Source organism: Asterias rubens, chromosome 22 (assembly GCF_902459465.1).
Source record: "Asterias rubens chromosome 22, eAstRub1.3, whole genome shotgun sequence".
Taxonomy (NCBI): domain Eukaryota; kingdom Metazoa; phylum Echinodermata; class Asteroidea; order Forcipulatida; family Asteriidae; genus Asterias; species Asterias rubens.
The window spans coordinates 9,391,864-9,406,964 of NC_047083.1; the positions used below are offsets into that span (position 1 = coordinate 9,391,864).

General features: G+C 39.5%; 2 protein-coding genes across 2 annotated transcripts; both read left to right on the plus strand.

Annotated features, from left to right (window-relative positions):
- Positions 1-5,415: 5,415 nt before the first annotated feature.
- Positions 5,416-6,402, plus strand: LOC117305449 (ryncolin-1-like). Its single transcript, XM_033790317.1, has one exon. It carries the CDS (start codon positions 5,416-5,418, stop codon positions 6,400-6,402), a length of 987 nt encoding a protein of 328 aa, XP_033646208.1.
- A 2,396-nt stretch (positions 6,403-8,798) lies between these two features.
- Positions 8,799-11,918, plus strand: LOC117305247. The gene is made up of 3 exons (XM_033790077.1): positions 8,799-8,925; positions 10,373-10,522; positions 11,075-11,918. The coding sequence occupies exons 1-3, from the start codon at positions 8,874-8,876 to the stop codon at positions 11,275-11,277; spliced, it is 405 nt and encodes a 134-aa protein (XP_033645968.1). The 5' UTR covers positions 8,799-8,873; the 3' UTR covers positions 11,278-11,918.
- Positions 11,919-15,101: the final 3,183 nt, after the last annotated feature.

Consider the following 15,101-nt stretch of genomic DNA (forward strand, 5'->3'; position numbering starts at 1 on the left):
ATTGGTCTGCTTACCGCTGAATTCTGCAAACAAAGAATAAGTTATAATTCCCTGGTTCCATAAGCGCGGATTCTTCGTTTACGGTAAACAGTCCCATGAAATAAAGCCCAGTTCAATGTGGGTTATAGATGGCGTTGTGATCTCTAACAGTTACTCAGAACAGCAACTTGGCATTTTAACTTGTCACCCTTTATTTTGGAAAACCACATCTGTTTAGATCTGAACTCTGTGAAATAATAATGCGACCCAAAGTAACGTTTTGACAACTTCAAATTGACAGGATTCTTTTGACATTGTTCAAAGAGCAGCCCCAATCATTTCACCAGGTCCAGTGCGATCAAGTGGTCGGGAAATTCTGTCCCCTCGGAAATTGTGTCCCGCCATATGGAGAACTGTGTAAAAACTACAAGTGATAGCGCCCTCTTTTGAATCATCCTCCTATAGCCCATGATAATTTCCCATATTGTGGACAGAATCTCCATCGGACAGATTCTCCTGAGACAACATCTCCATCACCAAGGCGTCACAAAGTTTGTACAATAAGTCTTTACATGATAATGCCTGGATTCATTTTTCCAACGGGGCGTAATTGAGGAGTTTTTCGATGAGGTCAACGTGGGAGAGGAGCATCCTCCGGCAACAGTACCGCTTCAATCCGAGAGCGTCCAGGGCATCTCTGAAGGAAAGAAGAAACAAGACATAAAACTGATTTAAAGGGTCTGGTTACTTGTTGTATGACACAAAACACAACCTTCCACAGGTTTACATTACATGGTGTTACCGCAAACCAGATTCATTGGGAGAGGCATGTCACAAACCTGGAGCTCTACGGTGGGCTACCAAGAGTTAGCACCAAGATTAGGGCAAGAAGGCTGAGACTAGCAGGTCACTGTCTCAGACATGCTGAGCTGGCAGCGAACAAGCTTGTGCTTTGGGCCCCTACTCAAGGTCACTGTTCCCGAGGTAGACCACAAACCACCTATGTGGACACCTTGAGCCGGGACTCTGGACTGCGTCGGGAAGAGCTGCGTACAGCAATGGAGGACCAACGTGTTTGGAGGGCCATCATCCGATGCTCCGCATCGACTGAATGAAATATATATTGATACCTCCTCACCATGCAATGCCTCAAATCCTATTTACATTATTGCACTCGCACGATTTGAAAACAATAATGGTCGAAAGCGTCCCCTAAAATACAACCTGCCTTTATTGCCTCCGTGAAGTATCTGGCCTGACTGACTGTCATTCACTCGCAGCACAGGCTGTATACTCCCAAGGGAGTTGAGATGGTTTAAGGAATGATTTAAGGCCAAGTGACTAGGGATAGACAAGTTGGAAGTGCTTTGAGACGCTCTTTGGGCTGAAATAAATTATATATAAAATTGATTATTATAACTTACCCTTCTGAGTATTCAGCCTGCAGGAGGCCGAGGTACGTCTCCCATTTATTGCCGACAACTTTGCCGCAAGTGAAGCAACGGATGGGAATAATCATGGCTGCAGTCGCTTGTTGTTTTTTATGTTGTTGTTGTTTACTACAATTTCAACTGCGGAAAGAAAAACAGGTAAAGCAATTTAAGTTTTAATCTAAACAGGCCCCCAATAATATAACTTCATCAAAAAAAGGTGTTCAGTAAACACCTCAGTTCGCTCAAACCTCAGTAATTTTTTTACGTAATCTAACCACTTTTGTACTCTCAAAAGAACCCTCTTTTGCAGTAGCGGATAACTTTCCGTATGGCGCCACCACTTTTTCACTCATTTTTACAAAAAGGGATATCTCATTGAGGTAAATTAGATACTATATTATTTCATATCTAATAAAAAAGTGGTGGCGCCATACGGAAACTTTTCCCAGTAGAATACTGGACTTGTCAAACAAAAAAGTGATTTAAATAAATAAAAGTTCACAACGACAACATTCAAAAAGGGCTTCGCCCGTTTTGAAATTTGAGTTCAACATAAAAATTTTAGAAGGTAGTGTTATTTATCGAAAATACAGTCGACACTACAGTCCATCGGTACGACGAGTCTTCCCATACTGTGTGGCTGTGTTTTTCTATACCCATCTTAGTTAATATGAACACATGTAAACGTTGGTAGCGCAATAATGTTTAAAAGTTAAACTAGTGTCGGAAAAGGGTCCCTTACTATAGTCTTTCTACACAACAAAGATTGAAAGAATAGGCAGGAGAGAAGAGCAGAAATACCCTTGTCAAGTGAAACACATCCCGATATCAAACAAATAGAAGTGTCTATTTATTACCTTACAGCAGTTTCATAAGATCTGGTGGGTGCAGTCGTTTGTAGACATTCGTACGTCAATCAAAATGTGTTATTTTGTGATCATACTGTTCGCACGTTCTTTACATTATTTTGTTGCAGACTTTGAAGAAATGTTTAAAGCACGCCCTCTTGTGACACTTGTGTCAATGTGCGCGTATCCCTAGACTAGTCCCCAGCCCTTATCCGTAATACACGGTCCTCGGTGTGTGTAACGTCATCAGTTGTGATGCTAGCGTATACAGCTATCCTATAAGAACAATGCTGGATGATTTAGCGTACAAAAAAAAGAAATTCAAAGAAGACTTTAGTTCGGCCACACTTTCCTTAGCCTTAACAACTGATGTCACAATGACTTTCAGGCTCGTGAATAACGCCAGGGAATGGCCTCAAGCTTAGGTCGTCAATCAATCCCTGTCCATCTTCACCTTTCACCTTGATTCATATAGGGTGCGTTCGTTTAGCTTCCCCGGGTCGACCCCGGTGTGTGGCGTTTTCTTTTTTCCAGGACAAAGGTTTCAGATAATTACCCACGTTCGTCCTGGAAAAAAAAAACTACCACACACCAGGGTCGACCCAGGGAAGCTAAACGAACGCACCCATTATGCGGAGGACGCAAGTACAGTCACATCGGGCCACCAATCAAAACCCAAGCTTACGTCAATCTATGCGCATTTTATATCCAATGAAATGATTGTATTAATGAGATCACTGAATCTGAAAAGCACTGACTGCGGTTAAAGACAAAGGACCATGGTCTACACTGTCCTTCTCTTTTTTCGAAAACTATGGGTGCGTTCGATTATAGGGTGCGTTCGTTAAGCTTCCCTGGGTCGACCCCCCGGTGTGGGCGTGTTTTTTTTGCCAGGACAAACGTGTGCAGATAATTACCCACGTTCATCCTGGAAAAACAAACCGACACACACCGGGGTCGACCCAGGGAAGCTAAACGAACGCACCCATTTCTCCCTGGGATGGGTCGATCCCGGTCTGCCATGCAATTGTGTCCGCCATGCATTACTGTCCGCTCCGGACACTTTTGCATATGCAATCGTGTCCAGGGCTATGCAAAAATCGTCCGGTGGACATGTTTATGATTGTATGTATGGGCGCGCAAGCGAGCGTGCATGCACTGAACCTACGTATTTGCAGCATGAATATTCACGCCTTATATTTTTATAATTTGCAGGATACCCAACGGCCGAACATTTCAAAGGTCATTCATAAAAAATGGCGAACGTGTTCCGTCGACCAAGTGCGTTTATTTACTGCAAGAAGGACGGTTTTGCACGGGGGCGAACACACAATCTGCACATGCAAATGTGTCCGGGCGGACACATTGCATTATGCAGCAGCATCGGGCGGACACGATTGCATATTATGTCCGGCGGACATTATTGCATATGCAATAATGTCCGACGGATAGTATTGCATAGAGGACATACATGCGACACCGACTCGATGTGCATGACGTCACCAGGGGCTCGCCCAGATGAGTGCCGCGGGGTCGACATGCAGAAGAGCTAATCAAACGCAACCAAATCAAGATGTTGCCACTTGACACAATAATTATGAAACTATTATGAATAGAGTGGAAGCGATTACTTAAAACTCGTTTAGAAATCAGGGTGCTGTGTGTGGGTGGGTGGGGTGGATGATGTGTGATCAAGTAATGCTTTTAGAATAGGCCAGCGGCTTCATACACTTTTTAATGTCCCTCCGGCCTAATGCATGCTAGGATAAATACCAAGCATAAAACACATCAGTAAAAGCCACTTACTGTATTAAACCTGATTTCGAATTTAGGGTTGAGCTGTTAGTTATTATTACCAAAACGTACTAGCGCAGTGCTGTATTTACAATGTACACGTATAGATGGGTTCAATTGCAACAAAACGTATACCTGATCCATTTAAAGGTACTGGAAACGTTTGGTAATAATACTCAAAATAATAATACTTAGCATAACAACTTACTTGGTAACGAGCAGTGGCGGAGAGGTGTATAGTATAAAACATTGTGAGAACCGGCTCCCTCTGAAGAACTATAGGCCTACGCGATAGTTTTTGAGAAAGAGGTAATTTTCTAACTCGATATAATAAAATGCTTCAGCTGAAGCCTATGCATTCTGAAACCACACATAATGCAACAAGGGTATTTTTCTTTCACCATCCTCTTGTAACTTCGATGACCATGCCAATTATTGAGTCCAAGTTTTCACGGATTTGTTATTTTCATTTCACAGGTTTGTTATCTTACACACAGGTCTGGTTTGTTATTTTCACAGGTTTGTTATGATGCAAAGTTGAGATACACCAAGTGAGAATTAGACTTGTGGACAAGTCGTTAAATCGGCCCCACTCGCTGAGATAGTGCTCTCGCGAGATCACTGCTCTCGCGCGAACTGATGGCTCCCCGATTTCGACTCCTCATTAACGACTTGTACAAGCTGAGGAGTCGAAATCGGGGAGCCATCAGTTCGCGCGAGAGCAGTGATCTCGCGAGAGCACTATCTCAGCGCGTGGGGCCGATTTAACGACTTGTCCACAAGTCTAAGTGAGAATACTTGTCTTTGACAATTATTATTAGCAAAAGTGTCCGATGCCTTTAAGTTATATAAAGAGGGCCTATCGATTGATGTGCGATCCACTCACAACCATATCAACTTGAAGGTCAGGTCGTCATGGTAGCGAATACTTCGCCTGATGGTACTGAATAAAACGATACAGACCCAACATTATAAATATTATTTTTGTTGATCGTTAGTGAAAAGGGTCTCATCGTTTTCTTCTGGGGGAAAACTGACCCAACCAATCAAAACCAACCACGGGTGTTTTCTCTTCTATAATTAAAATAATGTAATTTTATCTCAAATTGCTGTGGAAACGGTGACGCCAATAAGTGGTTGAGCTGACTGCACTCAAAGTTAGACTGATTTTCAGAGAGTACAGTTATTTATTACAAGGGCAAACAGATTGTGCCTATCTGATGCATTACGACGATACAGTTTAATTTGCGTCAAAGACTAACTGCTTGTTGTGCCGCGACAATTAGAGTATACTGATGCCAGAAGGGCTAACTACGTTTAAGTTTATCTGATTTAAAAGAAAAGATCAAATAAATATCATCATGGAAGTTCTAAAATTCTTTTTTCTGTTTTTGATGGTGCAAGCCTGCCAGGGTGAAAACCAACAAAGGTTCATCGAAACGTTCTACTTGGTTGAGAATCGAGCCTTACTGAATCACGGGTTTCAGATCAAGACTGTATCTTCTCCTGTGATCTGTGGGCGAGACTGCTCTATGGATCCACAGTGTGTGTCTTTCAACTACCAAACAGATACCAAGGTTTGTGAGTTTAACAGTATCACAAGAGAAAGCAGCCCTGATGACTTTATCGAATCGCAAGGAAGTGTCTACTATGATAACAAAGTGGACACTCTTTCATTCGCCATTCCGAATAAGAAGTATAGCAGTTGTTTGAAGCTCTATCAAGCCGGTTACCGTGACAATGGCGTATACAAAATCTACCCCACAAGTCTGACTGATGGGTTTAAGGTCTACTGTGATATGGAGACAGATGGAGGAGGCTGGATTGTGTTCCAGAGGAGACAAGATGGAACTGTTGACTTTTACCGTACCTGGGCTGATTACCAATCTGGGTTTGGTGATCTTCAGAATGAGTTCTGGTTGGGGAATGATATCCTGCGTAACCTGACTGAATCGGGTCAATGGGAGCTCAGAGTAGATATGGAAGAGTGGGAGTTGATTACGAAATGGGCTTCTTATGGTGAGTTTGCTGTTACAGGTGACAAGTACACTCTTCATGTTGGTTCATATGATGCTCAGAGTACAGCCAGCAATCAGATGCCTTACCATAGTGGGTGTCCATTTTCAACAAAAGACAAGGAAAATGATTCAAACCAATCAGACAACTGTGCTGTGCAGTTTGAAGGGGCGTGGTGGTTTAATGACTGCTTTTGGGCTCATCTGAACGGTAAATACTATCAGGAAAAAGAGGAGACAAATATTCAGGGAATACAATGGGGCAAGACAGCAGAAGGGAATTATTACTCCCTCATGAAATGCAGCATGAAAATACGGCAAGTCGTCGAATAACTCAACAAACTCAGACCCTTTTGAAGACAATCAGTAGAGAAAATCAATACGAGAATAAACATTATCTTCAGTTATTGAATGCAAAATCAATTTTTTTTTCTAAAGACCCTATTAACTGAAGTACTTTAAAGTGGTGGCTGATTTTAACTTCCACGATCAAATTTGATCCGGATCCGGGTGTGGACTTCACAAAGAGTTAGTCTTATCTCTAGTTAGGACGAGGTTTTTAATAAGAGTCCTAGGACGAGTCTTTAGTTAGGGCTATTTTTGTGAAGACGACCCTGGGTCCCGGAGGCCTATGCGATGGATTGACCCATTTCTGGGCTAGAATGACCAGGAGTGTCAAAAATGGCCAATAAGCGGGTCAGTTTACGCTCGGAATCCGAATTAAAAGACCCTAGCCGATTTTCGGATCTGGGTCAGGTTCCCTTAGAGTTGGGATCAGGATCTTCTGAGACGGCAAAACGTCATTGCTCACAAATTTTGTTTTAAACATTGTCAAACACAACGATACCGAGTCATGTTCATCAAGTTTTGGGAAAAAACGTCATCGTTTTCTTTTGGGAAAAAGAGTGGACAGTTTAAAATCGTCTGATCAGAAGCATAATTCATCACTTTGTATGGATTTCGTCAATTGCTTTCGCAAAATTAATTTCGAAGCTCCGAAAAAGAGTGTTGTCTTCAGAGTAAATATTTTGTTTTGCAAATTTATATATTATATGATTTCTCGTTTTAAAGGCACTGGACAGGTTTGGTAATTACTGTAAAAGACTGGTATTCGCACTTAGTGCATCCCATCCCAACACATACATAAAATAACAATTTAATCTGTTAAAAGGAACACGTTGCCTTGGATCGGACGAGTTGGTCTATAAAAAGCGTTTGTAACCGTTTTTTATAAAATGCATTTGGTTGGAAAGATGTTTTAAAAGTAGAATACAATGATCCACACAAGTTTGTCTCGAAATTGCGTGGTTTTCCTTTTACTGTGCGAACTAACACGGTCGGCCATTTATGGGAGTCAACAACTCCCATAAATGGCCGACCGTGTTAGTCGACGAGGTAAAAGGAAAACCGTGCAATTGCGAGGCATGTTTGTGTGGATCATTGTATTCTACTTTTACAACATCTTTCTACTCATATGCATATTATAAAAAAGGGTTACAAACGTTTTTCATTCAAAGACCAACTCGTCCGATCCAAGGCAACGTGTTCCTTTAACATTGGGCTTAATAATTGGTCATCGAAGTTGCAAGAGAGAATAATGAATGAAATACTCCTTTGTTGTTGCATTACTTTGTGTGCTTTCAGATGCCTAAAAGGCTTCTGACCTGCAGTCTATAAAAAAATAATATCTCGAGTAAGAAATTACCCGCACAAAGACTATACGTTACATCAGAGGGAGCCATTTCTCACAATGTTTTGTACCAACAGCTCTCCATTGATCGTTACCAAGTAGGTTTATAATAATGCTAACAGTTATTTTGAGAAATTACCAAAAATACCAATAGTGTTCAGTGCCTTTAATGACCCTTTGATAAGAAAGTTTTATGGAATTTCTCTTATGTCCCCATAGTTCTAAGCAGACGAAATGCTTTTAAAAGGTGGAAACAAGAAGAAGAAGAAAAAGGGAAAAAAATAACTTAATAAATCGAACTTGTTGTGCCATTCACTGTTTCATAAAATAATAGTGCCGTTGTCTAGATCGAAATAAACTAGTTTGTAAATAGGCATGTTCTTTAAAAAACGGTGAAATTATCACATTGAAGCTCAAGCTATATGTCCATGTAAATGTTGGTCTCTTGTCATGTAACATTATTGAAACAAATTATTTTAAATTAGGGTGACCGGGGCACTAAGAAACATCAGGGATGTTTTGTTTGTAATGTTTTTGAAGTAATATTGTTAAATTCGTCTGACTCCGATGGCTGGCAAACAACATAATTCAATAATTTAAACAACATTCCAAATTTCCAAAATACAACGTAAAAGTGATACAATAATTATTAGGAAATTTGCACAGCGTGTTATATGAGGGAGTACCCAATTTTATAATAATTATGTAAAGTGCCCATTTAAACAGAAACACTAGTTTCACAAACATTGTTTGAAATTACTGAGTAATTTACATTAAAAAAAAAAGATGATACACAGGCAATAGTACTTGTGTCACTAGGAATTGTTCATGTTCCACCCCCTCCCCGATCTGCCCCGCCCCTAGTGAACAGATTGATGACGTCAGCTGACAGGCGGGTACCCCGATCCCAACAATGAAAAGAAAGTTAAGACGGGTATCCTCCTTTCACTTTAGACTGGCACCCGTCTGTCAATGATCATAACAACTTTGTGATCAGTATTAGGTGAAAAGGAACTAGTCGTATTTACTCAACGTTGACGCACCGCCATGGAATTTTGAACAAAACGGAATTTTAATGTCGACATTTTATTCATTTTATTGAAGCTGTTTCATCATGAAGTGGTTGACGTTCACCATTGTCGTTCTCATGTCTTGTATTAGTGTCTGTAAGTATTTCTAGTTTGATATTTAAGATTATTTCCAAAGGAGTCAAATGAAAAAGCCGAGGTTTTGATCGGAGTTGCAGTGAGTGTTTTTGATAAAAACACTCATTGCAAGTCACAGTGTGTGTGTGCTGTGTAATAAGTGTGAGTGTGTGTTGTTTGCATACTGTACTATCTTGCTCGGGTATGATGATGACCAACAACAACTAACGTTCACAAAAGCAGATTAATTGATGTGTGGGAAGGGACCAAGATCAAACTAGAAATATCTAATTACAGTATAAAGACAGATTACATTTTTACAAGAATTAGAAGGAAGGGTTCAGAAAATGACAGACAAAAATAATATTAATTAATAAGTTTTTAGTAACGTTTACTTATGTAAAAAGTCAAACTCTTTTTGGAAAAGTTTCCGTATGGCGCCACCACTTTTTCATTCGCAATAAAATAATATAGTATCTAACTTACCTGATTGATATATCCCTTTTTGTAAAAATGAGTGAAAAAGTGGTGGCGCCATACGGAAAGTTATCCCTCTTTTTTATAAAAGTCCACACAACAAACACACCCACTTTTTCTCTCATACCTGCACTCACTTCAGGGACTCACTGTTAGTTACTCACTCAGTGCGTAGTGTTTCCATATCATGGCACCAACCTCTAAAAGATAATAGTAATACATTCATTTCAACATGTTCAATGAATGAAAAAGTGTTCACAATTGCAGGCTACGGACACTTTTCCTTTGTTTCGAGATAGATTGGCTGTCGTATCGGGAACTTGGGGCATATTATTACATGTCCTTTATTGGAATATTGCCGTGTCCCTCCCTTGTCGTAAAAGAAAGAAAGAAACAAACAAAATTAAACGATTTTCTAAGAAGGTTAACCGAATGTTGGTCCTTATTTCCATTTTTGCAACATTCCTCCTTAGTAGTTACAAACTAGACCCAGCCAGTAGAAACTGGGGCGCTGTTAGCCCCACTTGTGTAGCCAAGGCTAGCTGGTTAAAATCTAGTTAAAAACATTTATTTATGTTGACCTTTAAGGCAGTGGACACTATTGGTATTAATTACTCAAAATAATTATCACCATAAAACCTTTCTTGATTACAAGTAATGGGGAGAGGTTGATAGTATAAAACATTGTGAGAAACAGCGCCCTCTGAAGTGACGTAGTTTTCGAGAAAGAAGTTATTTTCCACGAATTTGATTTCGCGACCTCAAGTTTAGAATTTGAGGTCTGGAAATCAAGCATCAGAAAGCACACAACTTCGTGTGACAATTGTGTTATTTCTTTCATTATTATCTCGCAACTTCGACAACCGATTGAGCTCAAATTTTCACAGGTTTGTTATTTTATGCATATGTTGAGATACACCGACTGTGAAGACTAGTCTTTGACTCTTTGACCAATAGTGTCCTCTGTCTTTAAACATTGTCTACACTACAGTGACAGCCCTGGAGTGTTACTCATGTCGGAATTGCCCAGTGGATTTCAAGGACGACCGGACGGGGCCTGTTACGGAACAATGTCCACGTGAAGATCCAACAGTCAAGGTCAAGCTAGCCAGATGTAGCAAGCACGTTGAGAGAGATGGAAGTACGTATCAAATATATTACACACCAGAAATAGGGAGACCGCCAACATAGGGCTAGATGAATCAGTTGGTAGAGCGCCGGCACACAAAGGAAAATTGAATGGGACTTGAACCAACATCTAAAAATTGAGTGGGACTCGAACCACCTGGGGAGGTCGTTGGTTCGAGTCCCATTAAATTTTCCTTTGTTCAGCCCAAAAATTAAATATACTTCATTATTAAAAGGGTTGGGTCCTTATTGTACGATGCGACACTGTCCACAGATCTACATTAAACTTATGAACAAGATTTGAAGATAATGATGGTAGAAAGCTTGAACCCTTTAAAAGGAAAACGTTGCCTTGGATCGGTCGAGATGGTCTTTGAAAAGCATTTCCGTTTGTTATAAAATGCATGTAGTTTTTTGAGAAGTTCCCTTATTATTGTAAATTACTCAATTGTTTTTGATTATTTATTATGCAGAAATCATCTGAGGCTGCTCAATGGAACCCGAATGCACAAGTTTTTATTAATTTATGTAAACTATTCATATATTTTGATTATTCATTATGCAGAAATCAACCGAGGCTGCTCATTGGAACCGGAGTGTACCACTCGCGAAATAATCAGCAAGTGCTCACATGAATGGAACATGGAAAACACGCACGCGTGCGAGATCTGCTGCGAGGGCGACAGATGTAACGCGGCTACCATGGTAACTGTAAGCTCCGCCCTCTTTCTCACCGTGGGGGCGCTGTTGGGCCTGTACTATGCGTAATTGTCTCCTTGGGGCGATTTCACAAAGACCTACGATTGATCTTAACTGCAAATCAATCAGAGTTGCTTAGTAAAGTGTGATGTCACAATACAAATCTCTTTGTCTTACGATGGATTTTATTGCTTTGTGAAATCGAACCCAGCTATTTTTATGGAAAAGTTAATAATTGTTTCTTCAAAGTTCCACGGACAGTCCAAGATGAGTAATAATAATAATATTGTCACACTAATATTACAGCATTTGAAAGACATACCTCAGGCCAGTCAATCAAAATAAATCAAAAGAAATTTATCAAGCGCCAAAATTAAAAGTTTGCTTTAACGCCTTAAGTTAAGGCGCTGATGTATGGGCACAAACAGGAGAAACGTTATTGATGAAACACCTCCTGAAACAGGTGAGCTTTCAGGAGTGTATTGAATGTATGCAGTGAGGTGGTATCTCTGATGTATTCTGGAAGTTTAACACTGGACTCGAGCCAGTGTTTTTAGAAGCGGACCAGTAAACTCGGAGCAAAGCTCTGTGGTCTAGTGTTTTTCAATTGAATAGTAGTAGGTTGCCACGGAATCACCTTAAAGACACTGGACACTATTGGTAATTGTAAAAGACTAGTCTTCTCACTTGGTGTATCTCAACATAATGCATAAAATAAGAAACCTGTGAAAATTTGAGCTACATCGATCGTCAAAGTTGCCAGATATTTCTGAAAGAAAAAACACCCTTGTCTCACCATGGTCACATGAAGTTGTGTGCTTTCAGATGCTTGATTTCAATTTCTCAAAAACTACGTCGTTTCAGAGGACGCTGTTTCTCACAATGTTTTATACTCCCAATTACTCATAATCAAGAAAGGTTTTATGATAATAATTATTTTGAGTAATTACCAATAAGTGTCCACTGCCTTTAAAAGGATGCGACTTTCTATTTTATTACTTGATAACTTATTGTGTGTACATTTTTGTAACTTTATATCCTGCTTTTTCTACGTCCAAAAGAGTGTACATATTCAAAAAGTGGGTTTTCAATGTTTTATATTAATTTGGATCGGAGCGATATTTTAATACTTTTCAGTACTTTAAACAGGGTTAACGCTAACTTTTCTTGAGATTGAGATTTGCTGCTCCTTCAAACGTTCCCCACAACTTTACAGGATTGGGGATTGAAGTATCCTTTGCAAACTAAAACCAGATCTTTGACGTCTCTTGGAGATTCCAGCCCTGAGCCAAACAAAAAAATATTTTAGATTTTGCTTTGGGTACTTTCATTAGCCCTTTGAGATATGGTTGTCACAAGAGGGCGCTGTTTGGATTTATCAGTTTGAGTGTTGAGTGAGTTTTGAATGTGTACTGAAAGTGAAACTTATCCTCAAAATTGAGGAAGTATTTGTATTTTTGACCTTGCAAACAATTGAGGCTGTTTTGTTGAATGTTTTTGATACTATGTGCACAGGATCCTGTATTTCCTGAAATATTGAGTAAAATCAACATTCAAATGCTGGTTTCCTTTGAACTTCTATATAGAGACTTAAAGGCAGTGAACACTATTGGTAATTGTCAAAGACTAGCCTTCACAGTTGGTGTATCTCAACATAATTATGCATAACATTTATTATAACAAACCTATGAAAATTTGAGCTCAATCGGTCATCGAACTTGCGAGACAATAAGGAAAGAAAAAAAACACCCTTGTCACATGAAGTTGTGTGTGTTTAGATGGTCGATTTCGAGACCTCAAGTTCTAAATCTGAGGTCTCGAAATCAAATTACTTCTTTCTCGAAAACTATGGCACTTCAGAGGGAGCCGTTTCTCACAATGTTTTATACCATCAACCTCTCCCCATTACTCGTCGCCAAGAAAGGTTTTATGCTTATAGTTATGAGTAATTACCAATAGTGGCCACTGCCTTTAAAGGTAGTAAAGGGTCATAGACCATTGTGGACTTTAGTTTAAAACTATTTGACAATTAGTGCATTATAGAAACTGAATTTGACCAGGAACTCTTTTTATATGCGTGAAGAGAATCATGTAGGCTATGTAATTGAGTGAACACAGAAATTAAGTACATTGAGTACGTGTAAATATAGTTTTTAGTGCTGTAGAAACTTGTTTTGCTTTCACAAGCTTTTTTTCTACAGGGTACGTTTTTAAATAGCATTCATAAGTTATTACATAGGGTGGAGGTTTTATAAAAACAAAATAAAGAGGCTGTATTCATTTTATACTATAAAATAAAAATAAAACTCTCCAAAGTTGTCTGTATTTCTTTTTTGTTATCTATAGTTTCGTCTCATTCGTTCTGTTTTGTACATAAGGGCAGAACATTTCATGAAGCTGTTAAGCAGAAAATTCTGCTTACAAAAAATCTTTTCTAGGAAGAAGTAAGTGAGGCAGCAGTCACAACAGTGTGAACTTAATGTAATTTTGGGTGGTCACCTGATTCGGCTAGCAACACTTTTCTGAGTTATATGTGCTTAGCACGTTTTTGTGCTTATAACAAGCTTTATGGACTTGAGCCTTGACCATGCACCCTCTTGTGAAAGCTACAGGAAAGTCTTGAGCCAAGACTAGTCTGCAATAATGTGGTGAATGGATCTACATCTTCCACAGTTAACCCTCCTACTTCTAACCAGCCATTCAATATCAACCATTGTGGGTTTTGAAGAGCCAGTTTTTGCCAGTGTCGCATGCAATTATGTCCTCTATGCAATACTATCCGGAGGACATTATTGCATATGCAATAATGTCCGCCAGACGGTTTTGCATATGCAATCGTGTCCGTCCGGACGCCGTGCATAATGCGATTGTGTCCGCCCGGACACATTTGCATATGCAGTTGTCTAATTAATTTAGGTAGACAATCAAAATCGGCTAAGACTTTTTCTGATGTCGTAAAGTAGGTTTCAATCACTTGCACGTGTTACTTCTATCTGTCTAGTTCGTGTGAGAATGATTTATTGATGAGAGCGCACCCTCTTGTGATAGTAACAGGGGAGTCTTGAACCACGCAAGACATTATGGCAATACTATTCTGCATGCAATGATGTGAATATTATGTGGTGAATGAATCTACAGAAAATAGACAAATTAGCTGTGCCAACTGCTTACCAACCCAAAGGACCTATAGTGGTTTTATGCCAAAAATAGTTAGTCTGTTTGATATAAGCTAATTGTGAAAGATTTTAAATCTTTCGCATTATTTTTAAGACCACACTGAGAGCATGCAGTCAATGAGATCTTTCAGACATAGTAAAAGTCGGTTTAAAGGCACTATTCGCACTAGTCTATTGGTAATTACTCAAAATAACTGTTAGCATAACAAGCAATGGAGAGCTGGGCCCAATTTCATAGAGCTGCTTAAAGACACTGGACACTATTGGTAATTGTCAAAGACCAGTCTTCTTACTTGGTGTATCCCAACATGTATGCATAAAATAACAAACTTGTTAAAAATGTGAGCTCAATTGGTCGTCGAGTTTGCGAGATAATAATGAAAGAAAAAACACCCGTGTCACACGAAGCTGTGTGTTTTCAGATGCTTGATTTCTTCGAGACCTCAAAATCTAATTGTGAGGTCTCGAAATCAAAATCGTGGAAAATTGCTTCTTTCTCGAAAACTACGTTCTTTCAGAGGGAGCCATTTCTCATAATGTTTTATACCATCAACCTCTCCTCATTACTTGTCACCAAGTAAGGTTTTATGCTAATAACTATTTTGAGTAACTACCAATAGTGTCCTCTGCCTTTTTAAGTAAAATAACATGCTTCAGTAGAAACATCCTTGCTTTAGTAAAATCAAAATATCGGTGTCGCATGCAATTATGCAATAC

Bases quoted from the DNA above. Each gene is read 5' to 3' on its own strand.
- LOC117305449 (XM_033790317.1), top strand. From the start codon at position 5,416: ATGGAAGTTCTAAAATTCTTTTTTCTGTTTTTGATGGTGCAAGCCTGC.
- LOC117305247 (XM_033790077.1), top strand. From the start codon at position 8,874: ATGAAGTGGTTGACGTTCACCATTGTCGTTCTCATGTCTTGTATTAGT. The intron at 8,926-10,372 runs GTAAGTATTTCT...TCTACACTACAG, and splicing joins CATGTCTTGTATTAGTGTCT to TGACAGCCCTGGAGTGTTAC. The intron at 10,523-11,074 runs GTACGTATCAAA...TTCATTATGCAG, and splicing joins GCACGTTGAGAGAGATGGAA to AAATCAACCGAGGCTGCTCA.